At 35.1% G+C, this 27,645-nt stretch overlaps 2 protein-coding genes across 2 annotated transcripts; both read right to left on the bottom strand.

Annotated features, from left to right (window-relative positions):
- Positions 1 to 3,410: 3,410 nt before the first annotated feature.
- Positions 3,411 to 9,148, bottom strand: LOC132299051 (probable pectin methyltransferase QUA3). Its single transcript, XM_059795487.1, has 7 exons — positions 8,425 to 9,148; positions 7,248 to 7,451; positions 6,947 to 7,157; positions 6,603 to 6,864; positions 5,966 to 6,340; positions 5,227 to 5,322; positions 3,411 to 3,921 (listed from the first exon to the last, which is right to left on the bottom strand). The coding sequence occupies exons 1-7, from the start codon at positions 8,845 to 8,847 to the stop codon at positions 3,699 to 3,701; spliced, it is 1,794 nt and encodes a 597-aa protein (XP_059651470.1). The 5' UTR covers positions 8,848 to 9,148; the 3' UTR covers positions 3,411 to 3,698.
- Positions 9,149 to 10,273: 1,125 nt separating this feature from the next.
- Positions 10,274 to 16,438, bottom strand: LOC132299052 (COP9 signalosome complex subunit 1). Its single transcript, XM_059795488.1, has 6 exons — positions 15,964 to 16,438; positions 13,630 to 13,950; positions 12,205 to 12,321; positions 12,019 to 12,104; positions 10,893 to 11,127; positions 10,274 to 10,768 (listed from the first exon to the last, which is right to left on the bottom strand). Exons 1-6 carry the CDS (start codon positions 16,354 to 16,356, stop codon positions 10,592 to 10,594), a joined length of 1,329 nt encoding a protein of 442 aa, XP_059651471.1. The 5' UTR covers positions 16,357 to 16,438; the 3' UTR covers positions 10,274 to 10,591.
- Between the last annotated feature and the right edge of the window lie 11,207 nt (positions 16,439 to 27,645).

The following is a 27,645-nucleotide window of genomic DNA, read 5'->3' on the forward strand; positions in this document are numbered from 1 at the left end:
AATGTATCCTAGCCATCCATTAGGGATGGGGATGCCTATAAATAGGAGTAGGACTTCATTTTGTAGCCATTAAGTCCTAGAGTGAGTCTTGAGAGCCTTGTAGAGAGTTTGAGTGCTAGCCTTGTACAAAGCATTCTTTGAAGTAATAGAAGTGTTATTTCCTTGCCAACTTAAGTGCCTTAGTGTGTGTGAGTATGCAAGCCAAGTGAGGAGAGGGCGAGGGGCACTACAACACTAGTAAGCGCACGAGGGGAGTGTGTTGGCTAAGGTGTGCATGGGAGTTAGGCTGACCAAGCACTTGCGAGAGTAGAAGCAACGTCTTGGTGCCGCACGGAAGTAGCTAGAGTGGTTCTGAAACTCTAAGCCCGTGACATTCAACTAAGATAATAAATGAGCATTGCAGGACCAAAGGACGAGAGCTGGATTCAAGTTGGCTTGTCTCAAATGCATTAACTATTAGTAGATAACACATGTTTCAAACATTAATTCTTCTGATGAATGTCTCCAAGTGTTCAATGACAGAGCTTTGTTAAAGCTCCTTCGAATTCCTACTTATACATAATAATATCAACAACAGAGTGGCTTCTAATTAATAGTATTTGGTAAGGGAAAGAGTCATCATGCATCTTTCCAAATCGAAATACGCGGAAAGGGGAAAATGTGAGAGGGGTCTTAACACTCATGACATAAATGATGAGAACTACGCTTCCATTTACATTTCTTTCATTTCCTTTTGAATTAAGACAATGTATATTTTTTCAAAAAAAAAGAAAAAAGAAAAAAAAAAAAGGAGTTCTATTTATGTCTTGATACGGTCGTTCACTCTTTCAATCATTTGAATTCAGATAATGTATTTTTTTTTTCAACAAATAAAAAAAGAAAAGAATATAAGGTTCAATTTATGTCTAGATTGTTATATAATATAGATCATGGTCCAAACTCTATTAAAATTCATCATATAATAGCCCCTATAGTGGCAAATAGAAAAGCTAAAAACGAGCCATTAACTGAAAAAATGGATGGCATGGAACATATCTATATCTATATACTCTATGAAAGTGTATCCAATTTATAATTTTTATATACATTTTAAAACACTTAATTTAATTAAAAATATATTATTACGTGACTTGTGAGGTTTCAATTTACGTTTTTATATTCCTAAACGTCACACCCTTTAAGTTACTCAGTTTATATATTTTAAGTTGCTTTCATTCTCTTATATTGCCAATTAAGATTATGAAAAATCTTTTTTATTCCTAACCGTTACACTTTTTAGGATTTCAACATGACTTTTCATGTTTTATTAAATCAGGTGTCTTTATTAATTTATGTAACTTTCCGTTACTTATTAGAGTTATATTATTAAAGAGTTGCATCACTCCAAAACAATCTTAAAAGAGTTTCAAATCTAAAAGTCTCTTGATTTCTACAATTCTTCCAGCGTGCCAATAATCCCAACTGTTTAACGCTAATTCCTTTTTAAATTGTACAAGAAATTAAAGTATCGCTTCAACTATATATGCGTACGACGTAATATATTCAAATTGCCAACTTCAGTACTTTTATCTTAATTTCTTTCATTTCTCTTGCACTTTTGATCCCTATATAGCAAAAAAATTCTACCCATAAACAACTTAGAGCCATTTTAGAGGAAACACATCTTTGGTTTGTGTGCATCAAATCAAATCTCAAAATCTCAAATCTTATTTTTTGGAAACGCATGCTTGTGAATGCTATGCCACACTTTGGTAATGTTTTTTGAATTAATCTAAAAAATTATATATGTTCTTGACCACCAAATTTGATTCTACTAACTGATGAATTATATTCCTTTACAACTGTACTTTCGCTGAACTTCTCAAAATTTCGTAAATTAAATTATTACATTTGCGGTATTTGACAACATCATTATTAGATGATTCTTGTATTCATGATTTATAAAATCTCTAATGCTCCAAGTTCCTTTCTCATTTTTGTAAATCAATTCCAAAAAATTAAACTCATCCAAAAATCTATTTTTTAATTTCCAAAAGAGATGACTCATCACAAAAGTAATTGAATTTTTCAAAGTCACTTTTCTCTATCTACATAGTCCATTTAGTGTTTGAGTACTTTATTAGTGTTTAAATTGTAATTTTAGTTGTTTTACATATGAAGATTTATTAGTTAGAGACCTTTTTCAATTTAAACACTTGTTTTAACAATTGTGTTTATGTAGTTTGATAGTAGATATATTGAAATTCAATATCATAAAATGTTAATAAAATATAATTTTCATAAATTTCTTACCCTAAAAATTTAAAATGATGGTTGTGACTTATATTAATGATTAATTTTAGATTTGTTGTAACTATTCACTCTTGTGTTCAAGCACCTCTCGTACAATATTTCATACTAAAAAAAAAAAAAACAAAATAGACATTTAGAGACACTAAAATTAGATCAGAATTATAAATTATTATTTATAAATAATAAATAGCACTTACCTTCCTTTGGAAAGGTTAGTGCTTCAAATCTCAGAAGAGACAAGTGTGTGTGAATACCAACTAAGAAAAAAAAAAAAAATAGCAACATTGACTCTATTTATTCCTCTTGGGTGGTTTCTAAAATTTAATTTATTGGTATGAATTTTAAACAGTACACGTGTAAACAGAATTATGCTCAATGTTATGATCAATTAAAATGATTAGAAATTAATTACTTTACGCTTTATAATTGCCAAGAGTATATACATATATCAAAATACACATGTACAAAGTATTTTGGTTTATTCATTGAAATAAACCAAATTCATTGTCCGCCCAACCATTTTCAACACCTGGGCCAATCTCAAGGTCGGTCGCCACTTCGTTGGATCTATTGTGTGATAAGGCTTTTTACTAGGGCATAGTCTCAAAAGAACGATTGAAAATAAAAAAAAGAGTTGTTTAATAATATTTTTTAAAGTTAAAGCATACACTTCAAATAAAATTAATTCAAAATATAAAAAAAATAATAATTACGCGCCCGTTGATTCATCTAGTACCAACAAAGGAAAACAACTAAAAAGAAGCATTTATAAGAAGAGAAGGTAGAATATCAAGCCACCAAATATAAGCTCTCCTAGAAATGATTCCACTAATATGATGCTTGAATTGTTCTGTCAGTGATCTTAATACTCACGGTGAACCAAGGGTTCAAAGTGTGAGTTTCTTACCAGAATAAGACACACACTGACAAACACACACACACACACACACAATAATCTCCATTTAGCCTTTTTTCAGTGGAGATATGGTAGTGATATTGGTATCATTGGTAAAAAATTAAAAATAAGGTTGGTAGGAGATTTTCCCTTTCGGGATGATAACTTAAAAAATTTAATCCTGCTTCAAATGGTTCCTACAAAGTTCTATTCCTCTTATCAGTGAAACACAGAAAATATATAACTCTATTCCTCTTATCAGTGAAACACAGAAAATATATAACTATCATATTACAAATACAATTGCCATCGGGAACAATATTCGACTATGAAGCTGCACACCTCTTTCCATCTCTGTATACTTCCTCCCCACTCTAACATAACTCCCTCTTGATGTGAGGAACAAGAAAGAAAGCTTGCATCCTTTGATGCATGGAATAACATCTTAACATTTAAATATGAAACAATATAAGGAAAAATACCTACAGTACAAAGGAAGGAAGGATATGAGTCAGTGAGACGTTGATGGTAGTTTCCAAAATTTTTTTGTTGCTATGAGAATTTTTTCCCTTGCATGTGATTCACGTTCCTTCTCGTGTATGGTAGTTGTCCATCTTATGGCATGAGCAATACGGGCAACTTTGTCAATTACCTCTGGGGAGTCCCGAATGACAATTGTTCCTTCAGGACGCACTATTCGATCTATCTCCACCATCAAATCCACAAGGTTACACCTGCAACAAAGTCATGAAGAGATGATGTCGATCACTTCATGCACTGGTTAAGAATTTCATGCATTTTTCTTGTCCCAAAAAAAAGAAGAAAGATTACACCTCTTCCAACTAAAGATAGTTATTATGCAGTATTGGTAAAGAGATTTATTTTTTACTATTATTGGTTATTATTATTTTTTTGGTTTGGAGGACAGGGCAATAAATGTCATAGAACATGGTCAGCACAAGATAATTTCAATGACAGAATAACAAAATGGAATTTTGGCATTGTACATGAAAAATAGCACATAAGTCTGACGCTTATCCAACATGGTCACTTCTATGATTAAACGATTCTACACAAGACAGAATCCCAATCCCAACTCAACAAAGCATCATCCCAGGCATTTAAATCACATCTAAATGACTCCCTCTTTGCCTATCTGATTCATTAAGGGCCATTTACTCTAATCATAAATAAGACAGAATTATGTCCTGGACTATGCTTTACGTTGTAAAGGTTCTATTTGCCTAGTCATTACATGATTTCCTCAACGAGCTTAATAAATAAATTTGGTGGCAAATTTCAGCAGTTCTGCAATAAAAACATGAATCCTCATTCTCCTACCTTTCTTTCAACATGATCCCTTTCTATTATGATTCTTCCTCATAAATTTTGAAATAATACCTTCAAATTATTAGTCAAAGGTATACAATGAATCGATGGATTAACAGGGCTAAGCAGCATAACATAGTACATAACAATAAACAAATCAAAGTATAAATGCTTGTTTTTGCGGCTTCAACTACATGATAGGCACAAAATAACTTAGTTTAAGCAGTTATGAAATAGCAAAATAGCAACTACCTATTACATGAGATTAACACAAATGGTTTCAGTTTCAGCCAAACTTCTCCACTTTATTAACGAGGAGACAAAACAACTATATATAGCCACGTCCCATTAATTTCATGAGTGAACTAGTATCAGATATAACATCAATATGGATTAACAAGCATAACATAGTGAATAATTAAATTAAAATTATAAAAGACGTTTTTGTTGCTTCAACTAACATTAACCTTTGGGAGCCTTTCTCGCAATTGGTAAAAATGGACTTACTTTAAACGGTAATGAAATGACAACATAATTACATGATATATCAAAATGGTTTCAGTATCGGGCAAAACTGCTTCATGTTATCCAATAAACAAGGAGATTCAATAACTCTATAGCAACATGCCATAAAAAATCATGAGAGATGCTAATTTATTGAGAAATATTCCAGGAATTAAACTCAAAGATGGTGACCAAGATTTCTCTACCTGCTCTTGCCAGAACCTGGATGTTTTATGAGTGACTCGATGGCAGAAACATGGATAAGATCGTAAGTCCGAGGATATGTTGAGAAAGGCTCACACCTATCAGAATCAATTATAAACATTAGTTCAACAGTAGAAGTTACCCATTCAGAGATCAACAGATATTGTTCTATTGTAGGCTGGGAAAATTATATCTGTCATAGCTACAACCCATGACTAGAGAAGAATCAGCATACAAAGGAATTTATTTGGGTTCATTTCATGGATATTTCTATTTCTTTCGGCTCATGACCATCTATATAGCTTTAAAAGTCAATAATAAACAGGTTGATACTTAAATTTATAAATTACAGAGGAACCAGATTCCAGAGGCAGAAAATAAATAAATAGAGTGTTTTTGCTCTCAAAGTAGAAGGAAATGCATATTGAAAAAGGAAATGATCTAAGCAAAATCCTGTCATATATCATAAGCACATTAGTAGATGTCATATTGGTGAACAAGTATCACAAGTCTGGTAAAACATAATGCCCCAAAGAGACAAAGGAATGGGAAGACTTAACAAGTGTCAGGGCAACTGTCTACACAAAAGAATATTTACTTTTACAAGTTGCAATAAATAGGCTAGAACCAAGCAAAATATGATAGCCCCACTTAGTAATTGACATGTAACATCTATTGATGTGCTCCAAAAACTTGCATTTCTAATAAGCCATGAAGACCAGACACTCCATAATAACTCACCAGTCATGGTAAATTCCAATAAGGCCTCTGTCATAAATAACATCTAGCGTTGAAGGCTTGCGAGCAGGAACAACATTCATCACCCAGACAGGATCAGATAATAGTGCTGCAGCAAAGCCTCCAAAAAATGCATTCATGTCCATGATGTTTCGCACGGCTGGGGTTCCCAGCTTCAAGTTCAATGATCTTTTATAGTATGCAACCCTTCTTGTCCACCGCCGAGTGTCGGCTTCAAACACGTCTATTCCATGCTTCATGAGAGAGGCCCTTGAAGGTGCTTTCTTTAGCCTCTCTGGCCACTTTGGTATCATTCCAATACCATATTCTCCCATTACAGTAGATGTCCTGCTCACACATTTCTTTAACTTGAAGTACCTGCAAAATTACTAAACTCAATTTCCCCTTAAAATTTGTTCTTTAGAATGACCTTTTGTCAACAATGCTATTATCGAGCTGAATTTCACCTTAAAATTTGTTCTTTTGGATGAGCTTTTGTCAACAATGCTATTATCGAGCTCAGTGCAACAATGTTGAGGGTATAGATTCGATTCCAGATTTTATTTAATTTTCCTTTTAGAATTTCAATATGCAGATTAGAACCGAGATCATTTAACATATGTTAAAGCAGAACAATTACCATGCATAACTTGGGTCATCAGATTCGTCACACAATTCAAGCCCAAATTCATTTTGGTTAGGGAGACATGAATCCCCATTAGGCTTCTTCCAGATGACAGTGTTCCCATCTACAACAATCAGCTCATAACACAATGCTCTAGCCACCGCCTGAAGATCTGCCCATTCCTTATCTTGTTTAGGCCACTGTACAGGGGGACCAGATATGACTAGGTATCCTCCAGGGCGAAGCAACCGATCAACTTCGATGAAATAGGTTGCATCTGTAAAACAAAAAAACTATTATAATAAGGACGAATGCAGAAGGTAGCAGAAGTGTAAGCACATAAGTTAGTCAAAACTCACTATATGCTGTAAAAGGGATCAAGCATCGGGAGCAGTGCACCAAGTCAAATGAGAAAGCGGGAAATGGAAGTCTTCGAGTGCCAAGCATGGCAACAAAAGCCGGTATTCCTCTTTCCAGTGCAAATTGTATTTGTGATTTATGTGAATCTCTAGGAGCAAAAGAGAGAGTTGCAATGTCTTCAGCTAATAGGTACCCTCCAAAACTGGCAACCTGCAAGGGGATTAAATTATTAATTATATGGTTCTAAAAAAGTACAGTTATCAGTAAAAGCCCAAAGAGGCACAAGAATAGAGTTCTCACCCCACATCCCATATCAAGAGCTGTCCTCAGAACCCCACCAGCAATAGGAATGTACTGTTTAAGTTTCTCAATGTATTGTACTGCTCCATCCGGGAACATTGTGCCACCACCAGGGAAAATGAAGTGTGGACCTTCTTTTTTCATCCATCCCTGATGGCCTTTCCTATCAGCAATTTTGTCATGTGGCATGTTGCTGTGCCATATCTGTACATAAAATAATGATACCTTAACTATTGACAAATAAGTTCTTATCAAATGGTGCTCTTTCAGGATGGTAATTCAATTTCAATTAGAAGGCATGCTTCTTATTTAGGGCAAGTAAAGAATTGGCTACTCCAAAAACTCAATATTGGCTAGTTGCCTAGTTGGCTCAACAGTCATCATTCAAGTGAGGTCATCAACCTTACAAGCCAAACTCTAACTTTTTGGATTGATTGCTTAAAAAGTAAGCTTTTGCAACAATGAAATTTTAAAGCCATAGAAAATAAATAAATAGAAATATTTAGAGTTAAATTTTTAAGAAACATTGCTTATATATGATATAAGCTAACAATTTGTCGAACAAAGTTGAGCAAGCTCAAGGAGTGTACCAACATCACTACATTGACACAAGTGCAGTTTCACTTATTGGGACAGATACGTCTGTTGTTCAACATTTAGACTCATAAACAAAGACTGGCAGAGAAGTTCAAACTTGGAAAAACGCTTATTCAAGTTCAACCAAGCTGCATTTGAGCAGTCCAATACGCAACTCATTGTGGCGTATTCGCACTCGTAATTTGAGCTTGATTATCAAGCAACATCCATACAAAAGGGGATCCTAGCTTTTAACACCACCATTAAATACAATTCCAGAAATTGTTCTAAAACAGAAGTTCAATATCAGTCATCCCAATGCAAGTTTTGTTTTTACTTTTCGTGAAAACAATGCGAAGCATGCCATCAACCAAACTACTTTAACATAATTTTTGGGGAGGAAAAAAAAAAAGGTTACCTTTGGAAAGAAAGGTAATTAATGTCACCACAATTTCAATTTATGAATTGAATTGTGAAATAACATTACATTCAACAATTCCAGATTCACTGAGTTTTCTTATTGTTAATAGTAAATAAGACAAATGGAAAAGTAAAAAATTTAAACCCAAAATTGACAAATCAAAGAGTGAACCAGTAATACCTCGAGCAAGCTTTCCGGCCACTGAACTGGAACACGGTACCCATCCGGCGGCGGGATCAAGCAGAGCGGCGTCTCCTCCGGCGGGGGACAATGCCTCTCTCTGTAAAAATTCATCTCCCTACTCAGCTGACTGTTCCGTCTCGGATCCTCACACGGCATGTGGTCCACCGCCTCGGCAGGACACGACTCGATAGTCGGCTGAAGTCCAGCTTCCACCAAAGCTACCAATCGAAGTCGCTGATTCGGATCCGCCGTGGACCGGAGCAAAGCCTGGCGGCCGGAGGCCGCCAGCGAGTCGCCGAGCGGCGTGAATACAAGGAGGAAGAACAACAGCACGGCGGCGAAGAAGGCAGCTGAGATGAGGTCGAGGAGTCGCCATTGCCGAGGATTTCGCTTTGACGAGGGGAGGTTTAGATGCCCCATCTTATCAGAAACAAATTCAAGATCTGATCATATACACATCGATATATAAAAATATAAGTGAATATACATATATGTATAAGAAATAGCTGTATGTGTGTACTATATGTATATATACATAGATAATATCTAGGGTTTAGAGAGAGATAGGGGTGAGGAAGTGAATTTGGTGATGGAGTGTACAGATCTGAGGTTTGGGTGTTTTTCTGTAGAAGCAGTATGCACAATTTGCACAATGATAAGTGGTTTGTTGAGTTTGGAGAGTGGAAGTGTTATGCTACAGTTGTATTCCTAGACTATATAGTATATAAGTAGTGGGCACTAGTAGTAAGTAAAGTAAAGATGGGGAAAGAGAGCCACACATACGGGCTGTGAGGAATATGATAATTAGAATATTGACTTTCATACTCAGGTAATGTAAACACTATGATGATGATAATTTAAGTAATCCTTTTAGCCCATTTTCCAATGAAAATATCAATTGTAAAACAATATAATGAAATTGTTGCGACATTGCAGTTCGTGATAGATTTAAGGTTGAGCCATTTACTTTTTCACAATTTGTCGATTTTCTTAAACCAAAAACCAAAGGGGACTGAGTTTTGTGTTGGAAGTGCAATAGGCTGCTCTCTCATCTTTCCTAAACAATTGTGGGTAAGGCATCATCTCCCATGCACTTCCACTCTCATCGTCATTGTATTGTGTGAGCGCGCTCATTTGTCACAAAAATTTTATTAGGTATGAAAAGAAAATAGGAGGGAAGGAACGGACGAATTTCCTTTATTGGTAGAGTTGATATAAAGAAAAAAATAAAAACTATTATAGAAATTTTAAATTAAATATTATCATAAATTATACAAATTTAAATTACAATAATATCATTTATAAATTATAATATTATAAATATTTATTGGATATAATGGTAAAAATAATAAGGTGGGATACCTCCTCTATGAAAATATATATATATATATATATATATCAATGACAAAAAATAAAAATCCTATAATGAAATTTTTGTGAGTTTGCAATATAAATTCTCATTCTAATTTTTTTCTCATACTCCTTAATTTTTATTTTTTATTTTTAGGTTTTAGGATTTAAAAAAAAAAAAAAAAAATTCTCATGGTTAGACTTAATATTTGCCATTATTTTGCATAAACTAAAAAAAAATCAATATGATCCCACCATTGGCATTTGAGGTGAAATAATAATAAGCAGCAGCTGCTATGTGGAAAAAGGTTCAATGAAAAACTAATTGTGATCTTCAAACGTGCATATCTTTTATTACTTCACTAACATGTATTTTTTTTTGTCAAGCTTAACGTGAAAAAAAAAAAAAAAAAAAGAATAAAAAGGAAGGGAATTTCTAGTGCAAAAACATTGCTCCATGTTTAGCATGTAAACAAAAGTAGAAAACTCCACAACGAAAAGAAAAATGTATGCCTAGTCAATTCACAAGCTTTAAAACTTGATTCGCATCACTGTTTAATATAGCAATAAACAAGAAAATGACCCAAAAAACATAAGGGCAGCAATTAATGCGACGAATCCGAGTATATACACATCAAATCTCTTAAATGTAGGTTATACTGCATGAAAACATTCTCCGGAATAACCACCAGCACGGATAGCCAGTTTTGTTTTGGAAGCTCCCATGCTTAATTTCCATCCATCCAACACGTCGAATGGCCTGTCTGAATCCAATCGAGGAAAAATGCGTTGCTATCACTCTACTAATGAATTTTTAATGTTTCCTTGATTGCCTAGCGCTAAAATCATGCTTTATAATGTTTGCCCTCAGAAGCATGGCCTTGACATCCCGGTCAAATTCATTGCCTGTCTGCAGAACCCGTTGGAAAGTGGCATTCCTCTGATCAGCATGTCGTGCATACAGTATTTTGTTATGCGAGTCAATCCTAGCCTGCAGGAGGATCACAGGTTTGGTTAGACCCCCAACTCCATCCAGAACATACAAAGGAGGATTACCCAGTTTCAATCATATAAAACCCATTGGTACCTAAAACATAATTTATTAAAAGCACTACCTGTATTTGGTTGTCCGTAATCAAAGCTTCCAGTTCTTTCTCCAGGCCCGCAACACTTGTTTTAAAAGCATTAGCCATCATGTTCAGATCAACAGACAAAAAAGGGAGAGTATACTGTATGAGGGCCTTGTGACGGATTTGATCATACAGTGTCTCAAGATGGTCATGCAAATGGATGTCAAGCAGCAGATTTGCTTTGAGACTTCCAAGATAATCCAGACATGAGGCATAACGGCTGGAATACAGTAGATAAAAGAGCATGATGTTAAACGCTTATAAATCATATCATCTAGCTAACTAATAGGTTACTAAAAGCTAGAGGATGAAGAAAGGAAGAAAAATTAAACATGTCAAGGAAAAAGTTAAGATCCTATGCTTTATCTGAAAGACCAAATATGAGACCAATGTTAGTTTTCCCCTTGAAACAGATGCAAAGAGCAGAGTGCATTGGGGATCGCCCACTTAAGCAAATTCCAGACTCAAATCACTTCTGTATGTAGTAGAAGAGAATTTATATTCTCTAACCAACCAACAATACAATTGGACTGTCATAATAGTGTACAATTCAAAGGTGTCAATTCTTCTGCGTCAAGGTTTGAGGTTTTCTTCTGTGATAGGTGGCACTTGGCAACAAAAGGTCCCCTTTGTAGTGACCTCTGTATGGACATGAGAAGATGATACTGAAATGGTTTCAGGAGAGTAACTTCCCAGATGGGTTTCAGAAGCTAACAGGAATTTCATCGCAGCAGGAGGAAAGAAACAGCATTTATCCTGTCATAGTTACAACTAGCAAAATTGAAAACAATTGAAACAAGCACGGTACTTGATTTCTCAGTTTATCCAAAAAAACTCTCACCAAGAAGGCATCTAAAAGGTCAAGCTGCTCTCCTATAACAAAAGGAGGCAAGAAACCAAGGACAATGCAAGGATAAGTAATTCATTGCTATTTATCGCCTTATTAAAGGGCCAGTAAGTTCTTATTCCAGCCCAAAGTCCTGTGAGTGTTGCCAATTCCAAAATTTTTTAGTCTAAATTAACCAAGAACTCAATTTCTAAATATAACAGACACATGCTCAGCAGCAGCAATGTAAACCAAAGAATCACATATGCGATAACATTGAATTACCTCGAATAGAAATCATGAATAAGCTCTCTTATTTCAGGTACCAACTCCAAGAAATTCCGGAAGTTGAGATTGTCTATAACTTTGTTCTGCCAAACAAAATCATCATGTTAGAAAGTGATCCCATCATGGCTCAAACCTAAGACTTATTGACAAAGCTATTCAGAAGAAGAAACACAGTATAGTTGCCTTCAGTTCTGATCGGTCAAAACTTGCAAGTGCACACAGTCCACCATATGTTGCAACATCCTGAGCTGCAATCACTTCTGTATAGTTGTTCCCCAATTCAGGACCCGTTTCCAAGAACTGCAAAACACCAAGAGTTCTTAAGTCACAGATGCATAACAGAAGAAGGACCAACTCAATTAAAGGCACATACTTATTTAAAAATGCCATCAACATATTTCACCTCATCTAACAATAACAGCAAAGAGTCCTTGAAAGGGGCACGCATCATTTCACAGATTTAACTTCCTGATTACTATGTACCCTTGGAACTGAAATGTACTAACAAGCACCATCCATATGGAATAACAATAAAAGAGAAACCTTTTTGGTAAACCCAGACCAAATCAAAGTAAGAGAGTGTCATTTTAAATCACAAGTTTTCATCCACTTAATCCAGCAGGATGAAGTAAGGTTGAGCTCATATGATTACTGACAAGCAAGCCTGAACATGGCTAAAGCTTGAGTGGAGCTTAAACGTTATGGTTGACCAAGCAAAGCTCGAAAGCCCAATAATCAGTTCAGTCTTAGCTAATCGCATACCCGAACTGGTTGACAACTCTTCCTTGTTTGTTAAAAAGCAAGGAAAGTTTATACCAATTATAGGGATACTCTGTAAAAGACCACAATAACTGAAACACCTATACTATTAGGGCAGTGCTGTTAAAAGTTCTCTTACACTCTTACCTTTTATTTTATTTTATTTTTTTAATTAAAAAAAAAAAATGATTTAACAATCCTCAAAAGTCAAAACCAAATAAGAATGTGGAGTATGAAAATGCTTGTCATTTCATTTATAAATAAATAATAATAAATAAAAAAAGAGTGGATGATTTTTAGTTTCTCCATGGAATTATATGGTTTGCCTTGTTAAGACCTGTACAGTTGATTTTCCATTATACCGTATCATCATATAGCAAATATTCTCATCTGATGCAAATAATTTAGGTATTTCTAACTGTTGTTATGTTACAATGGCATTTGTACAGGCTGTAGGCACTACCATTCAAGGACAATCTCTTATATGTGTCTGTTTGTTCATCAGAGAGAGACAAAGTAAGAGTTTGGAACTAGATTGAAATTATCAATACCAGTTTCCTCCATTTTCCAGAATATGATAAAAAATAAAAAAATAAAAAAAAATAAAAAATAACTGGACATTTCTCATTCAAGACCCTTCTATTTTGTATTTATCTATGTCGTAGGACATTCTAGTGATGATCAATTTTCATGAGCCCTGAAGATGAAACGCACCACAGTCATATTAGCATAAATACAGTTTTCAAACTGCAAACATATATCATATATTTCTGTTTCTGGTCTAACCACAAATCTATAAGCGAAGATAAGCACATCATATTGGAAACAACAACAGATTAGATGACAAACCTTTCGTGCAGCAAGCTTATACTTTTTAGCCTCCAAGTTAGCCAATCCAGAAGCACATCGTAGTTTTGCTACTGTAATGGGATCCAAGGCATCTGGATTTTGCTCTGCTTTGCCAACATAGCTCGTAACATGTGTGAACTGACCCATCTCAATACTGACCAAAATTGCATTCAGACACATGTAAATGATATGCTTTGATGTTGTGCAATAATCACGAGTGCGAATGTAATTCTTAAATGCATCCGGAAGTGCCCCATGAGCATAGTAAAAATCTCCAAAATCATTGTATCCCATTCTAATGCTTTCTTTGATTAAATTTGTCTGCACAAAAGGAGACAGAATTAAGAAAAGATAACAAGACAATTTATATTTGATATACGGAAGAAGAAAGAAAAATAAAAGGGGAACATGTAGAAAAAGGCAATTATGCAGATTTGTCCCCTTTATGCATATAATATTAGGAGAGGACAGGTCCAATTTTTTTTTAGATAAGTAAGAGGACTAGTCCACAATTGCCAACCTAATCAGAAGATGCAACATAATAAAATTCTTCCAATGTTGCAAACTACCTAAAGCCCAGGAGACTTTAATTACTAAAAAGCCTACAATATTATTTGTTTGGCATGTATAAGAATTTAGCAGCCAAACTACCAAATTAAAAAACACTCTTAGAATGAATGGAAATAAAGCAGTTGCAATTTTGTTAACAACCCTTACACCTGCATCCCATGTAGGCAGAATTTCAACCTAAGGATTGTTAACGACCCTCACACCTGCATCCTATGTAGTAGAATTTCAACCTAAGACCCAAAACCTCAATCGCTCACTGAATTATTTCATAAGCCTGCATTTTCCAACCAATATTTAGTGTCAGAGGACGCAGTTATGAGACTATTTTCCATATTGAACAAATTGATCAACTTTGCAGATTCTATATTACAAGGCTAAACACTTATCTGACATGCCACAAATAGACCAACTGAAGTCACTTCTTGGAGTTTACAAGTGTATACCATCATTAATATCTGGTTTTAAGACCATTGTTGACCTCACCCACCTACTTTCCATAACAAATAAGCCAAATTACTAAATTCTTCAGGTAGTTCAAGAAAAATGATTGGTTTGTTAATCTAATTAAAAAAACATGATTCACAATAGCTACATCTGCAGTTTTCCTTGTTCCTTCTCAACACATGTTACATATTATCTTCTAGACCCAAGTTGACCACCTGTTAAAGTTGGGACTCAACGCACTGACCACAATGTATTCCTATATTCTGTGCTTCACAGCACATCAGTAAATCTTGCAGCCATGTTCTCCCAACTTCTCTTCAAGCACTGGAAGTTCTACCATTTATTGTCTTGCTTAATATTAAAATCCTTGACCCAACTTTTGCTCTTATATAGGCATGATATTTCCTTATATTGCCATACTATATGATAGAGGACAGCTAACTGCTACCAACCTCAGCCAAGAAGTGAACTATGCGGCTTTCCATTCTCAAGGTTGCAACTATTATGCAGTAGCAACGAAACGGATAACAATTAAATTCAATAAACCTTTGACAATATCAGGATGACTACCCCATATCCTCGCTAAAATCCATATTAAAAAAATAATAAAGAAATAAATAAAAGAAACCTTTTATGACTTTAGCTACAAAACCAAATGAAATGTAGCATCATTTTGAGAAGAAAATTAAAACGGGAGAAATTAAAAAAACTTGTCAAAATCATTCAAATCAGTTCACTAAATAAATTAACTTAAAACAGGAATGTCCCAAAACAATTTTGTTGCTACTCCCACTATAAGGCACTCTGAATAAAAATCTAACTAATTCTCAGCTATTACATAACCACAACAACAAGAAGTTTTTTTTTTTTTTTCCATCAGTGATGAGAGTCCAATGTAACTAAATTTCTAATTGATTCATTGAGTCTAGTTTCTGACTATATAAAGGTCATCTTACTAAAGGAACATCAGCTCGAAACAGAACTAACTCTAACACCTACATCAAATTCACAAACCTATATATGCATATATAGCAAAGCAATAATCAAACACTAAATTGTAGATAACTGAAAACAAAATATTCAAACGCAGCTAGCCAATTACCAACCCTCAAAAAATGAATAACACAGTGCAAATAAAGTAAAAATATTCAATTCAAGCAAAAAGGCAATGCAATTAGAACAGGAAAATAACACGAACTTGCATCACTTCCATCATATTATTATATAAATATGTGTATATATATAGCAAAGAGAGCAATTGAAACCATAAATAACAACTGATAAAACAACATTCAGATTCAGATAAAAATTAAAGTATACTCTGTAAGCATTGAGTTCATTCTCGAGCTTGTCCTTCCTCTGGTCGGCCCGACGGTCGACGGTCTCAGTCCAAGCCGGGTCAGGGCCGTAATTGGGGCCCAATCGTCCGTCGATCTTCTGAAGAACCTCCCTAAACAACTGAGTGTTCTCGCCTTTCTTGATCTCGTCGTAGGCCATTCGAAGGGCCTCCAACTGCATCGAAGCGTTGCCGCATCGGTCGGCGACGAAGAAGAGGCGAGCGATCTTCGTGCGACCGGCGTAGAGGGCAGCGTAGGCCTCGATGTCGAGCTGTTCGCCGCTGATGATTGGTCGGTGACGCTGGGGATCGTCACCGCCGTTGGCGTAGATCTCATCGTCGATCATTTGTCCCGAAGGTTCGTCTTCGCCGTCCATGGCGGTCTCTGGTTTAAACCTAACGACGTGAGTTCACGGCCTTTACGTTCTCTGTCTCCTCTCTCTCCTTATAGTATTGTTTGTGAAGTTGTTTTATGGGAAGGGAGGGCGGATTGCACGTGCAACTCTAAATAAATAAATAAATAAATAAATAAAGGACAATATAGTAATTCAATTGTTATATAAATATGTATAAAACAAGTAATTATGCACTCTTAATTTCATTTGGATAATTAAGAGAGAGAAAATAAATAAATAAATAAATAAATAAAAATGGTACATTATTAAACTATTAGTAATGAAATTAGAAAATAGAAAGAAAAAAAAAGGAAGGAAATTGTAGAGTTAAATTATAGTATTAATCATTTCTTATGTTTTGATAAAATGTATGAAAAAGGTGGGGAAGGATAATGATATTTTACTTGATCATATTTGAAAGAGATAGTGAAGGAAAGAAATATGAAAGGATTATTTTAAAAAATATGGACAGAACAAGTATAATGGTATATTTGGTTGGAGGGAATGATTGAGGAGGGATAAATGGGAGGAGATAAGAAAAAGATAACTACCAATAAATATGTAGTTTAAAATTTTAATCTTTTTCAAGTTGTTACCCGAGTTGCAAAGAGTCGAGAGTTAAGTGCTCTATACTATTTGGTTCCAATTCCCTACCCTTTATCCCCCACTAACTACTAGTCTTTAAAAATAAAATAAAATTAACCTTTCTAAAAATTTGAACTATCCACTTCACTTCATTTAACCAAATAAAAAATGAGTGAGACACTTTTCATTTTTCATCTTTCCAACCAAACAAATCATAACATTCCTATCATCCTCTTTCTTTTTTTTCCTTTTTTTTTTCGTTTTTAAAGCTCCATTTGATAAAAAGGGAGGAAAAGCGGTGGAGGGAAGATACAAAACAAACTTCCTTCATTTGATAGAGAGAAGGTAAGGAGAAAAGAGAAACGGCAATGGATGAATCATCCTTCACAAATTTTCATCTCTCCAAATATGGACAAAAACGACGCAAAGAAGACAAGACTATTATAAAAGTTCTTAAATTACAAAATTTTCCCTAGTAATTAACATTATTTCTTCTTCTCTTTCTTAACAAATAAAATAAGATATTATCTTATTCTATTTTCTTTTATCCAACCAAACAAAAAGAGGGAATGACATAATTTTTTTCCTATGAATATCTCATTCATCTCTTCTTCTCTTCATTCCATCTAATTTTCTTTCTTCCTACCAAACAGAGCATAACACAAACACAAAATAACCCTCATTTTTCCTTGACGAAGGTCTTGGAATTGAAGAATTTATTAAGTTGAATTGGGTGATTAAGCTCCTGTTGACCGTTTTGTGAGAGATTCGGATGGAATCTATGAATATCAACGCGGCTTAGATGGGAAAGAGATTGCAATCCGATGGGTTTTTTTGGCTGACTAACACCATATAGAGGAAAAATACATGAAAGATAAATATATCAAAGTAATCAATTAAAAAGGATGAGAAATACATTGAAGAAAAATATGTCATTTCAAACTATTTAATAAAAGAGGTGGGAGACTAAGAGGATAAATGTGGAACACAAATATCAACTCCTTATTTTATTTTTTATTTTTCCCAATTTCTCAAACTAAACAAGATTTAGGCCATCCTTAGTATGCATTTCCTTTATATTCTATATGGACTACATCATTTTCTTTTATACACATGTAAATCAAGAAAGCTTTTTCGCTACAACAAAATGGTCAACACAATCACATTTTAGCAAAATTCCACATATATCGAGTTTTAAGAAATATTAGGGAGTCCTATTTTACTTTATTTATTGACTTTAGTCAATAATTGAACTTACAGAAATCTCCTTAACAAGACAAGATCTAGATTGACCACATTAACAACTCTCTGCCTTGCAGGTAGATAACTTCATGTTCAATTAGCTTCAGTGCCTAATCCAATATGAAGAAATTTTACAATATTACTAGTCAAGCATAATTTCAAATACGTTCTCTTTTACAAATTATTAGAGATCCATGATTTCTCTGCCAAAAAGGTACTTATACCCACCTTGGATTCCATTGATACAGAGCAGATGTCCATAGCCATTGCCATGAATCACCCCATGCTAGAGATGGGAGATGAAAAACACCTTCATTGAGTAGCTTACTCCACTCATCATCCACTAGAATTATCAACTGATAATATCTTTGTTATGAAAAAAAGATCGAGTAGGAGTTTATGAGAACAAAAGAGAAAATTAATGACAAGAAATTAAATAAGCACACACACAAATGAGACAAGGATTTACGTGGTTCGGTTATGTCTACATTCATGGGGAAAAGATAAAACAATGCTTAGCTATGGAAATAAAGAGATACAAAGCAAAGTGGCTTACACCCAAAACTCAATTACACCCAAAATCTCTCACCCATTAACTGATACTGATAACTCACTCAATTGATGATTTTTGGATGCCTTGAACCATGGAGATCACAGGTTATTTGTAGCCAAAATGGGGTATCAAGAATGCTTGCTGAAGCTGCTTCAAACTTGGTGTCCAAGAATTCTTGGTGACCAAGAATTATGCTTGCTGGATACACAACTTGGCTGCCAAGCATGATGATGTCATAGGTGATGTTTGAGCCGCAATATTCAACAAAACTCCACATTGGCGAAAAATTCAAATGAGCCACTGTATCTCTGCAAAACAACTTGTCTTCTCCACTAAACCCCTAAGGGCAATTTCAACATTTGAGAATTTTAGTTAAGTTTGAGTCATGCTCAAACTTAACCCTCAGGCTTTTATTCTTCAACCCGTGCATGTCTTGTACAGCCACAAGCATACCTTCAGTATTTATGTTAAACTCTAAATGCTTTCTAAAAGCAACCTCAGAAATTCCAAGTCTGACATTTCCTTTAACAACGTACCTTCTCCAACAGTCCACAAACCATCGGCTGGTAATGAAAAATCATCTTCTCACCCTTGTGGAAAAATGGACGTCCTTGACTTTTTCTCGCATCTCTGTTATGACCAACTACTTGCCTCCCACGCATCTTAATGGCACTCAAATGGACTATCTCATTGCCACCAAGATTATTACAAGTCAATATCACACCTGTCCTCATGGGTCTGCCTCCCTGTAAGGACTGCTGTAATTTCGGTTGCCATCTGAAAATGGATTTCATTCTCCCACCATGTTATGTAATTCCCTCACAACCCTTTTGAGAATTAGGATCGTCACTCTCTTTTTAACTCTTCGTTTGCCAAGACCTGAACGCAGATTTCTGCTAACTGTAGAAGACCCTGTAGAAGCTCCACCTGTCACTATATTCCCTTGGAGAAGATACAAATTTTTCACCTTGTGTAATACCCCTAGTTTTCAAAAGGATAAAATGGGAATATTTTGGTTTGTTTTTCATTTTTATTTAAATTATTGGACTTATTTGTTATTTGGTGAAATTAGTTGATTAGCACCATAGCATAACCAACTATTTAAAGGTCTTAATAGGTTAATTTTAACATATTTGAAACCCCCTTTAATTTTCAGTATTTGCGTTTAACCCCAGAACTCCGGAAAAATTGCAGAAAACACCCCGTAGGGGTTTTTTTTCCATGGGAGCCGGCTCCCCCTCATGGAGAGCCGGCTCTCTCTTCATGGGAGCCGGCTCCCACCATTTAGGAGCCGGCTCTCACCCCTGAGAGCCCCTCTGCATCGTCTCTACTTCGTCCGATGATTTTTCTGCGTTTCCGGCGAAGTCCGACGTTCCTGTCCCAAGTATTTTAACATTCCTAGGGTTCAATTTAAATTCTTAAAGCCCTAGAAACTTCTCACCATCCAGCATGCATTAATTGACAAAAATCTAAAACAAAACAAAACCGTATCCAAAAACGCCATTCACAGTTAACTGAACGTATGAACAATCTAAAGTCTGATCACAAGTGTCAAAATTCCATTATAAAGGTTAACTAACTTCCTAACCATCCTAACAACACCCCACATCGCATTATGAATTAATTTACAGAGGTTTAATACATAATCTAACAATTTATGCAAGGGAAGCCATCTTCAGTTAGTATACGGTTAACCAAATTTCAGACTAAACTAATATGCATAAAATTTGTTTTAAAAGTTTTAATTCAATTCCTGGAGTCTATTTAGAATGCACAGAACACAAGTTTACAGGAAGGAGGGAATGAAACTTGCCTTTAGATTTCGTTTTGAAACCTTACAGCCGCATCGTCTCTAAGTTTCAGAATTCTCTTATACTGCTCCCACCTCTGACCATTGTTCCATTCCTCTGTTCTTCCTCCTTAGCTTCATAGATTAATACTACGTGAATAATGTTTTATTTTAACCCGTGCAGACTACACAAGAATATACACATTGAAGTGTATACAACCCTCTCTATGTATCTCTGTTTTTCCTCTTAAATTACCCCTACGTGAATAGGGTTTTCTCCCAAAAACCCTTGCAGCATATATTGTTATATATATATAGACTCCTCTGAAACCCTAATCCCAAATCCAGTAATCCTAACCCTAAGTCCAGCCCAACTACAAGTCGGCTACCTAATTACTTAATCATAACACCCTAAACCTAATTAAGGAAAATAAATAAATAAGGAAATTATATATCAATTCAAAATACCAATTCAATTAAACAATTAATTTAAAACCAATCAACAAGTAAAATAAATCAATTAATCTAAAACAAATAATTCACACTTAATCAATTAAGGAAGGATGAATGTTTAAGTTAATAAGTTTGTTTTAATAACTTAAACTGACTGGTATCGAATTACTTTTGGGATATTATATAAATTATTTATATACTTTAATGGAGGCCAGAAAGTTCGGTGTGGGATATGGGCATAGACAGTATTAACTTAAATATTAAATGGTATGCTGTCAGGAGTGGTAGGAATTTTAGTTGCTAGTTTTGGTTTAGCGAACTAAATGGACTAGTGTGGGAATACTGTTGGGGTTTCATATAATGAGCAGTTTGGAATTCAGAGTGTCATATTATATCAGGCACAGGTTTTGGAGTGGAGGATCAAAGGGACGTCATGTGGTGTAAATGCTAACTTTTATGTTGTTAAGGATTTATGGAGGATTTCATTACTTGTCTTTGTTTTGGCAATTTAAATAATATGGTATGAGAGGATGGTTTGGGATATCTAGTATAATGTATTTAGTTCATATTTCTGACTGATCATTATAACAGGTTATGGATGTTAATTGATGAACTGTTTAACTTCTGTTTTATCAATTGTATGGATGTGAATAATATAAATTGTTTATCAATACTTTAACAATTTATTTGGAGGATTAATGATTATAATCATATACTGGATGCATAATAGGATCTTAATAATATCTGTTTCTATTGTGCTGGTTTCTGGATTTATTTGATGTTCTAATGAATGTGCATCGTTTATGGATCATTTGCATTATATGTACCGGTATGGGACGGTGACATATCAGGGATGGATTAGATCAAAAAGCTAAGTCCTACCCCTTCTTACATACGGAATGGATTAACTAAAATAGTTAACTCCTACATGGATACATGTCCTGTCAACTAAAACAGTTGAACGACATAATGGATGCTTGTTTTATCTTTCGGCATTAGGAAGGAATTTATATATATATTTATGGTACTGTGATACGAGCTTGAGTCTCCTGATCACGGTTAGGGTGCGTATATTGCAAAGGTTGAGTAACTAGATATAGCTAATGTTCCCTGGTGGGTCTAGGTACTTGGCCGCTGAAAAGCGTGTTTTATATGTCACCTTCTACCCAGGCTGAACTATGTTATAGGCTAGTGAGCATCCTATAGTGTGTATATAAATATCTATGGAGTATTGTAGATATTGTCGAGCTATCTAGGATGTATCTGCGTATCGGGTTTATGTACGGATTGTAGTAGGATGGAACTTGCATGTGGGCCTGACCCACCTTTATTTTTCAGGTGTTCGTGAGTACCAGGCTTAGGGTTTGATCGTGGTGATGCAGATACAGTCACTCACTCTTCCGACTACATAGGATTTTCTTTCTTATTTTGGTTTTGGATTTTAATTCTGTAAATGTTTTACCAGTTGGAAATATTAGGGGTCCACTAGATGGATTCCCGAGTTGTACGGATTGGAAAGTTTATTTATATTAAAACTTTTATTTTGGAGGTTTTACAATTAGAATTCTTTTCAGCGTATCATTATTTTATTATTAATGCAAGTTTTATTCTTGCTTGTTTATATATTAATTGTCTGATATCCCTCGGATCTGTGCTCGGACTTGATCACCCGTGGCTCTAGAATCGAGGGGTATCACAGTTGGTAATGATTGCGCACGGTTTGGAGGCGGCAGTCGGATTTTGTAGATCGTTGAACTCGTGCATGAGTGTTTTCTATCAGCAAATGGTTGTTGGGAGGACTTCCGTATTGGAAACAATGTTTTGAGAGGCAGGTCAATTTTATGTATTACACTGACTTTTCCGGGATGTGTCACTCGAGTTAGGATGTAGCCTATTGTTTAGCGTTACTAAATAACTAGCGCTGAATGCATAGGACTTTTATGTGTTAGTTCTATGGAATTGGAAGGCCGAGGGATGGTTACCCTTCATTAACTATTGGGTAAGATGGGATCGTGGCTAGATACAACCTAGGAGTTGTACATTTTTTTTTTCTACTATTTTTCTTTTACATAGAAACTTGGTATGTTGTTGGTTATGTTAGGAATATGGTGGAGCTCATATAAGCGGCTGTGCCCCACGAAAACGGAAATGAATTTTGTAATGTTATTAATTCAGAGTTTCGTGAATTCCGAGGACGGAATTCCTTTTGTTAGGGGGGAAGAATGTAATACCCCTAGTTTTCAAAAGGATAAAATGGGAATATTTTGGTTTGTTTTTCATTTTTATTTAAATTATTGGACTTATTTGTTATTTGGTTAAATTAGTTGATTTATTATTATTTTGTGTGTATTTAATTTAATTGTTATATAGTGGATTGGTTTGTTTAATTGATTAAGTGTGAATTATTTGTTTTAGATTAATTGATTTATTTTACTTGTTGATTGGTTTTAAATTAATTGTTTAATTGAATTGGTATTTTGAATTGATATATAATTTCCTTATTTATTTATTTTCCTTAATTAGGTTTAGGGTGTTATGATTAAGTAATTAGGTAGCCGACTTGTAGTTGGGCTGGACTTAGGGTTAGGATTACTGGATTTGGGATTAGGGTTTCAGAGGAGTCTATATATATATAACAATATATGCTGCAAGGGTTTTTGGGAGAAAACCCTATTCACGTAGGGGTAATTTAAGAGGAAAAACAGAGATACATAGAGAGGGTTGTATACACTTCAATGTGTATATTCTTGTGTAATCTGCACGGGTTAAAATAAAACATTATTCACGTAGTATTAATCTATGAAGCTAAGGAGGAAGAACAGAGGAATGGAACAATGGTCAGAGGTGGGAGCAGTATAAGAGAATTCTGAAACTTAGAGACGATACGGCTGTAAGGTTTCAAAACGAAATCTAAAGGCAAGTTTCATTCTCTCCTTCCTGTAAACTTGTGTTCTGTGCATTCTAAATAGACTCCAGGAATTGAATTAAAACTTTTAAAACAAATTTTATGCATATTAGTTTAGTCTGAAATTTGGTTAACCGTATACTAACTGAAGATGGCTTCCCTTGCATAAATTGTTAGATTATGTATTAAACCTCTGTAAATTAATTCATAATGCGATGTGGGGTGTTGTTAGGATGGTTAGGAAGTTAGTTAACCTTTATAATGGAATTTTGACACTTGTGATCAGACTTTAGATTGTTCATACGTTCAGTTAACTGTGAATGGCGTTTTTGGATACGGTTTTGTTTTGTTTTGTTTTAGATTTTTGTCAATTAATGCATGCTGGATGGTGAGAAGTTTCTAGGGCTTTAAGAATTTAAATTGAACCCTAGGAATGTTAAAATACTTGGGACAGGAACGTCGGACTTCGCCGGAAACGCAGAAAAATCATCGGACGAAGTAGAGACGATGCAGAGGGGCTCTCAGGGGTGAGAGCCGGCTCCTAAATGGTGGGAGCCGGCTCCCATGAAGAGAGAGCCGGCTCTCCATGAGGGGGAGCCAGCTCTAGAAGCCTAGGAGCCGGCTCCAATAAAGGGGAGCCGGCTCCCATGGAAAAAAACCCCTACGGGGTGTTTTCTGCAATTTTTCCGGAGTTCTGGGGTTAAACGCAAATACTGAAAATTAAAGGGGGTTTCAAATATGTTAAAATTAACCTATTAAGACCTTTAAATAGTTGGTTATGCTAGGGTGCTAATCTTAAGGGGCATCAGGAAACAGAAACGTGGAATAGGCATGCTGTCAAGGAAGGATGAATGTTTAAGTTAATAAGTTTGTTTTAATAACTTAAACTGACTGGTATCGAATTACTTTTGGGATATTATATAAATTATTTATATACTTTAATGGAGGCCAGAAAGTTCGGTGTGGGATATGGGCATAGACAGTATTAACTTAAATATTAAATGGTATGCTGTCAGGAGTGGTAGGAATTTTAGTTGCTAGTTTTGGTTTAGCGAACTAAATGGACTAGTGTGGGAATACTGTTGGGGTTTCATATAATGAGCAGTTTGGAATTCAGAGTGTCATATTATATCAGGCACAGGTTTTGGAGTGGAGGATCAAAGGGACGTCATGTGGTGTAAATGCTAACTTTTATGTTGTTAAGGATTTATGGAGGATTTCATTACTTGTCTTTGTTTTGGCAATTTAAATAATATGGTATGAGAGGATGGTTTGGGATATCTAGTATAATGTATTTAGTTCATATTTCTGACTGATCATTATAACAGGTTATGGATGTTAATTGATGAACTGTTTAACTTCTGTTTTATCAATTGTATGGATGTGAATAATATAAATTGTTTATCAATACTTTAACAATTTATTTGGAGGATTAATGATTATAATCATATACTGGATGCATAATAGGATCTTAATAATATCTGTTTTCTATTGTGCTGGTTTCTGGATTTATTTGATGTTCTAATGAATGTGCATCGTTTATGGATCATTTGCATTATATGTACCGGTATGGGACGGTGACATATCAGGGATGGATTAGATCAAAAAGCTAAGTCCTACCCTGTGATACCCCTCGGATCCGAGACACGGGTTGATCAGGCTCAGGCCCAAACCCGAGGGAATATCAAACAATTAATATGTTATAGCGAACACAGAATATAAAATGAATTAAAAAAAATGAAAGTTTAAAGCTGAAAAGAAACTAAAAGATAATCCTTAAATAATTAAATACTTAAATTTGATAAACCAAATATCCATAATTTGAACAACTCGGGAATCCATCTCTAGTGGACCCCTAATAAAAGTCTCACACTAAATGAAAGTAAAATAAAAGATAAAACCCAAATCCAAGATCTGGAAAGAAACCCTACATCTTCGGTAGAATGGAAGATCGTCTCTGCTCTGCACGAACAAGCTCAAGCCTGGAACTGACGTACACCTGAAAAATAGGAGTGGGTCAGGCCCACGAACAAGTTCTAACCTACTACAATCCAAGCAGAGACTCGATACGCATGTACATACTAAATAGTTCAACAATAACTAATAATCCGTACATAAATATATCCACACTACTGGACTCTCGCTAGGCCATGAAGGGGGTCTCAACCTGGATAGAAGGCATCACACAATACGCACCTGAGTGGGTATGAGTACCTAAACCTAAACAGGGTATACCTTAACCTTCACAGTCAGCTACACATCCAACTGCATATACGCACCCTAACCGTCGACACTGAGACTCAAGCTCATGACACGGTAACATAAAAATATATCTAAACTCCGTTTCTATCCATCCACCAGAAATCCAGTAAGTCACTCGGCGTAGTTAACCGTACCGACTTATATATATAAGGAGGATTGTAGTTTATAACCCGTGCCCTTACTCCAAAATAGGTAGAACTTAGCAATTTGAGCTAATCCAAACCCAGTATGTCACCGTCCCATACCGGTACATACAATCCAATCCGTCCAATAGTTGATATAGCATCGATAATTATAATAGCAATATCAACAATTCCATACTAAACACAAGAGAATGCATTAGCAACCATTCTTAAAAATACCAATAATTGATTCACATTGAAAATATAAATATCAATGTCAACTACTCCTTACTATGCATATTGACATAGATAACCAACCTGCTTATTTACATTCACAGTTGACAAAATAATGACCATATAAATGTCAATACCAACAGTTCCAAACTAAACATGTTAGAACAGATTAACAAACATGCTTAAGCAAGCCAATTCAGAATCCATAATTTGATCATACAGGGCTTTATTTATAATGATGACCTATTCCCAGTTTCCATAGAATTAACAGAGCCTAAATAGATATTTTTCCACTCACATCTATAGCATGCAGAATAAATATAAATAATCTATTATACTTATAGTTTCCTGTCCAACAACTTGCCGCACTAACCGTTAAATTTAATCACCAACTAATTCTCAGTGAAATATAAATTTTTAGCATAGTTTCTATTTCCATGAACATATAATTCGAGTGGACAAGCTCTTACAGAAAATTTCTAATATAATTAAGAAATTAGAAACTCCAAATCTACACAGTCTACAAGACCTTCGTAATTAACTCCATGTAATCCTAATGGTTAACGCTTTGTGTCCAATTTTATGTTAATCTGGTCTTTGCATATTTATGTTTACCCTAGACCACTCCTAAATCACCCATTACAGTATTCATTCGCCAATAAACACATTAAAACAATCAGTAGGAAGCCTAATCACTGAAAAAAAAATTTGGAAAAACAACCCACAGAATCAAAACTCACGCATAAACAACCTGGAGCCGGCTCCAGAATATTGGAGCCGCCTCCAATGGCCCTGGAGCCGGCTCCTAGACCATTGGAGCCGCCTCCAGTCCAAGGGGAGCCGGCTCCAATCCAATAGGAGCCGGCTCTCTCCCTCCTCTTCTTCGTGTTCTCCTCTCCGGTCGCCGTTTACGCCTCCGACACTTCACAGTAGAGGGTTTCAGAGAGTTTCAATTAATCCTAGAAGATTCCAGTCCTTAACTCAGTCCTTATTATGCTACTAATATGGATTAAACCAAGAATTAAATAAGACAGTTCAAAGTTTAACAGTTTACAAGTTTTAAACCAAAATCAGTTTCAGTTACACTCTAGGTATGACACAGACAACGTCTTTTATTTTTAAACAA

Source organism: Cornus florida, unplaced genomic scaffold, assembly GCF_030987335.1.
Source record: "Cornus florida cultivar Cherokee Brave unplaced genomic scaffold, ASM3098733v1 CherokeeBrave_3.0.0_Hap2_Chr03, whole genome shotgun sequence".
NCBI lineage: Eukaryota > Viridiplantae > Streptophyta > Magnoliopsida > Cornales > Cornaceae > Cornus > Cornus florida.

Excerpts from the sequence above, each read along its gene's own strand:
- LOC132299052 (XM_059795488.1), bottom strand. The coding sequence starts at position 16,356 with ATGGACGGCGAAGACGAACCTTCGGGACAAATGATCGACGATGAGATC. Across the intron at positions 11,128-12,018 it reads ATTCATGATTTCTATTCGAG|CCGTTATGCCTCATGTCTGG; the intron begins GTAATTCAATGT and ends ACTGTATTCCAG. Across the intron at positions 10,769-10,892 it reads TTACGGACAACCAAATACAG|GCTAGGATTGACTCGCATAA; the intron begins GTAGTGCTTTTA and ends ATCCTCCTGCAG.
- LOC132299051 (XM_059795487.1), bottom strand. The coding sequence starts at position 8,847 with ATGGGGCATCTAAACCTCCCCTCGTCAAAGCGAAATCCTCGGCAATGG. Across the intron at positions 6,865-6,946 it reads GATCCCTTTTACAGCATATA|ATGCAACCTATTTCATCGAA; the intron begins GTGAGTTTTGAC and ends TTTGTTTTACAG. Across the intron at positions 3,922-5,226 it reads CCAGGTTCTGGCAAGAGCAG|GTGTAACCTTGTGGATTTGA; the intron begins GTAGAGAAATCT and ends ACTTTGTTGCAG.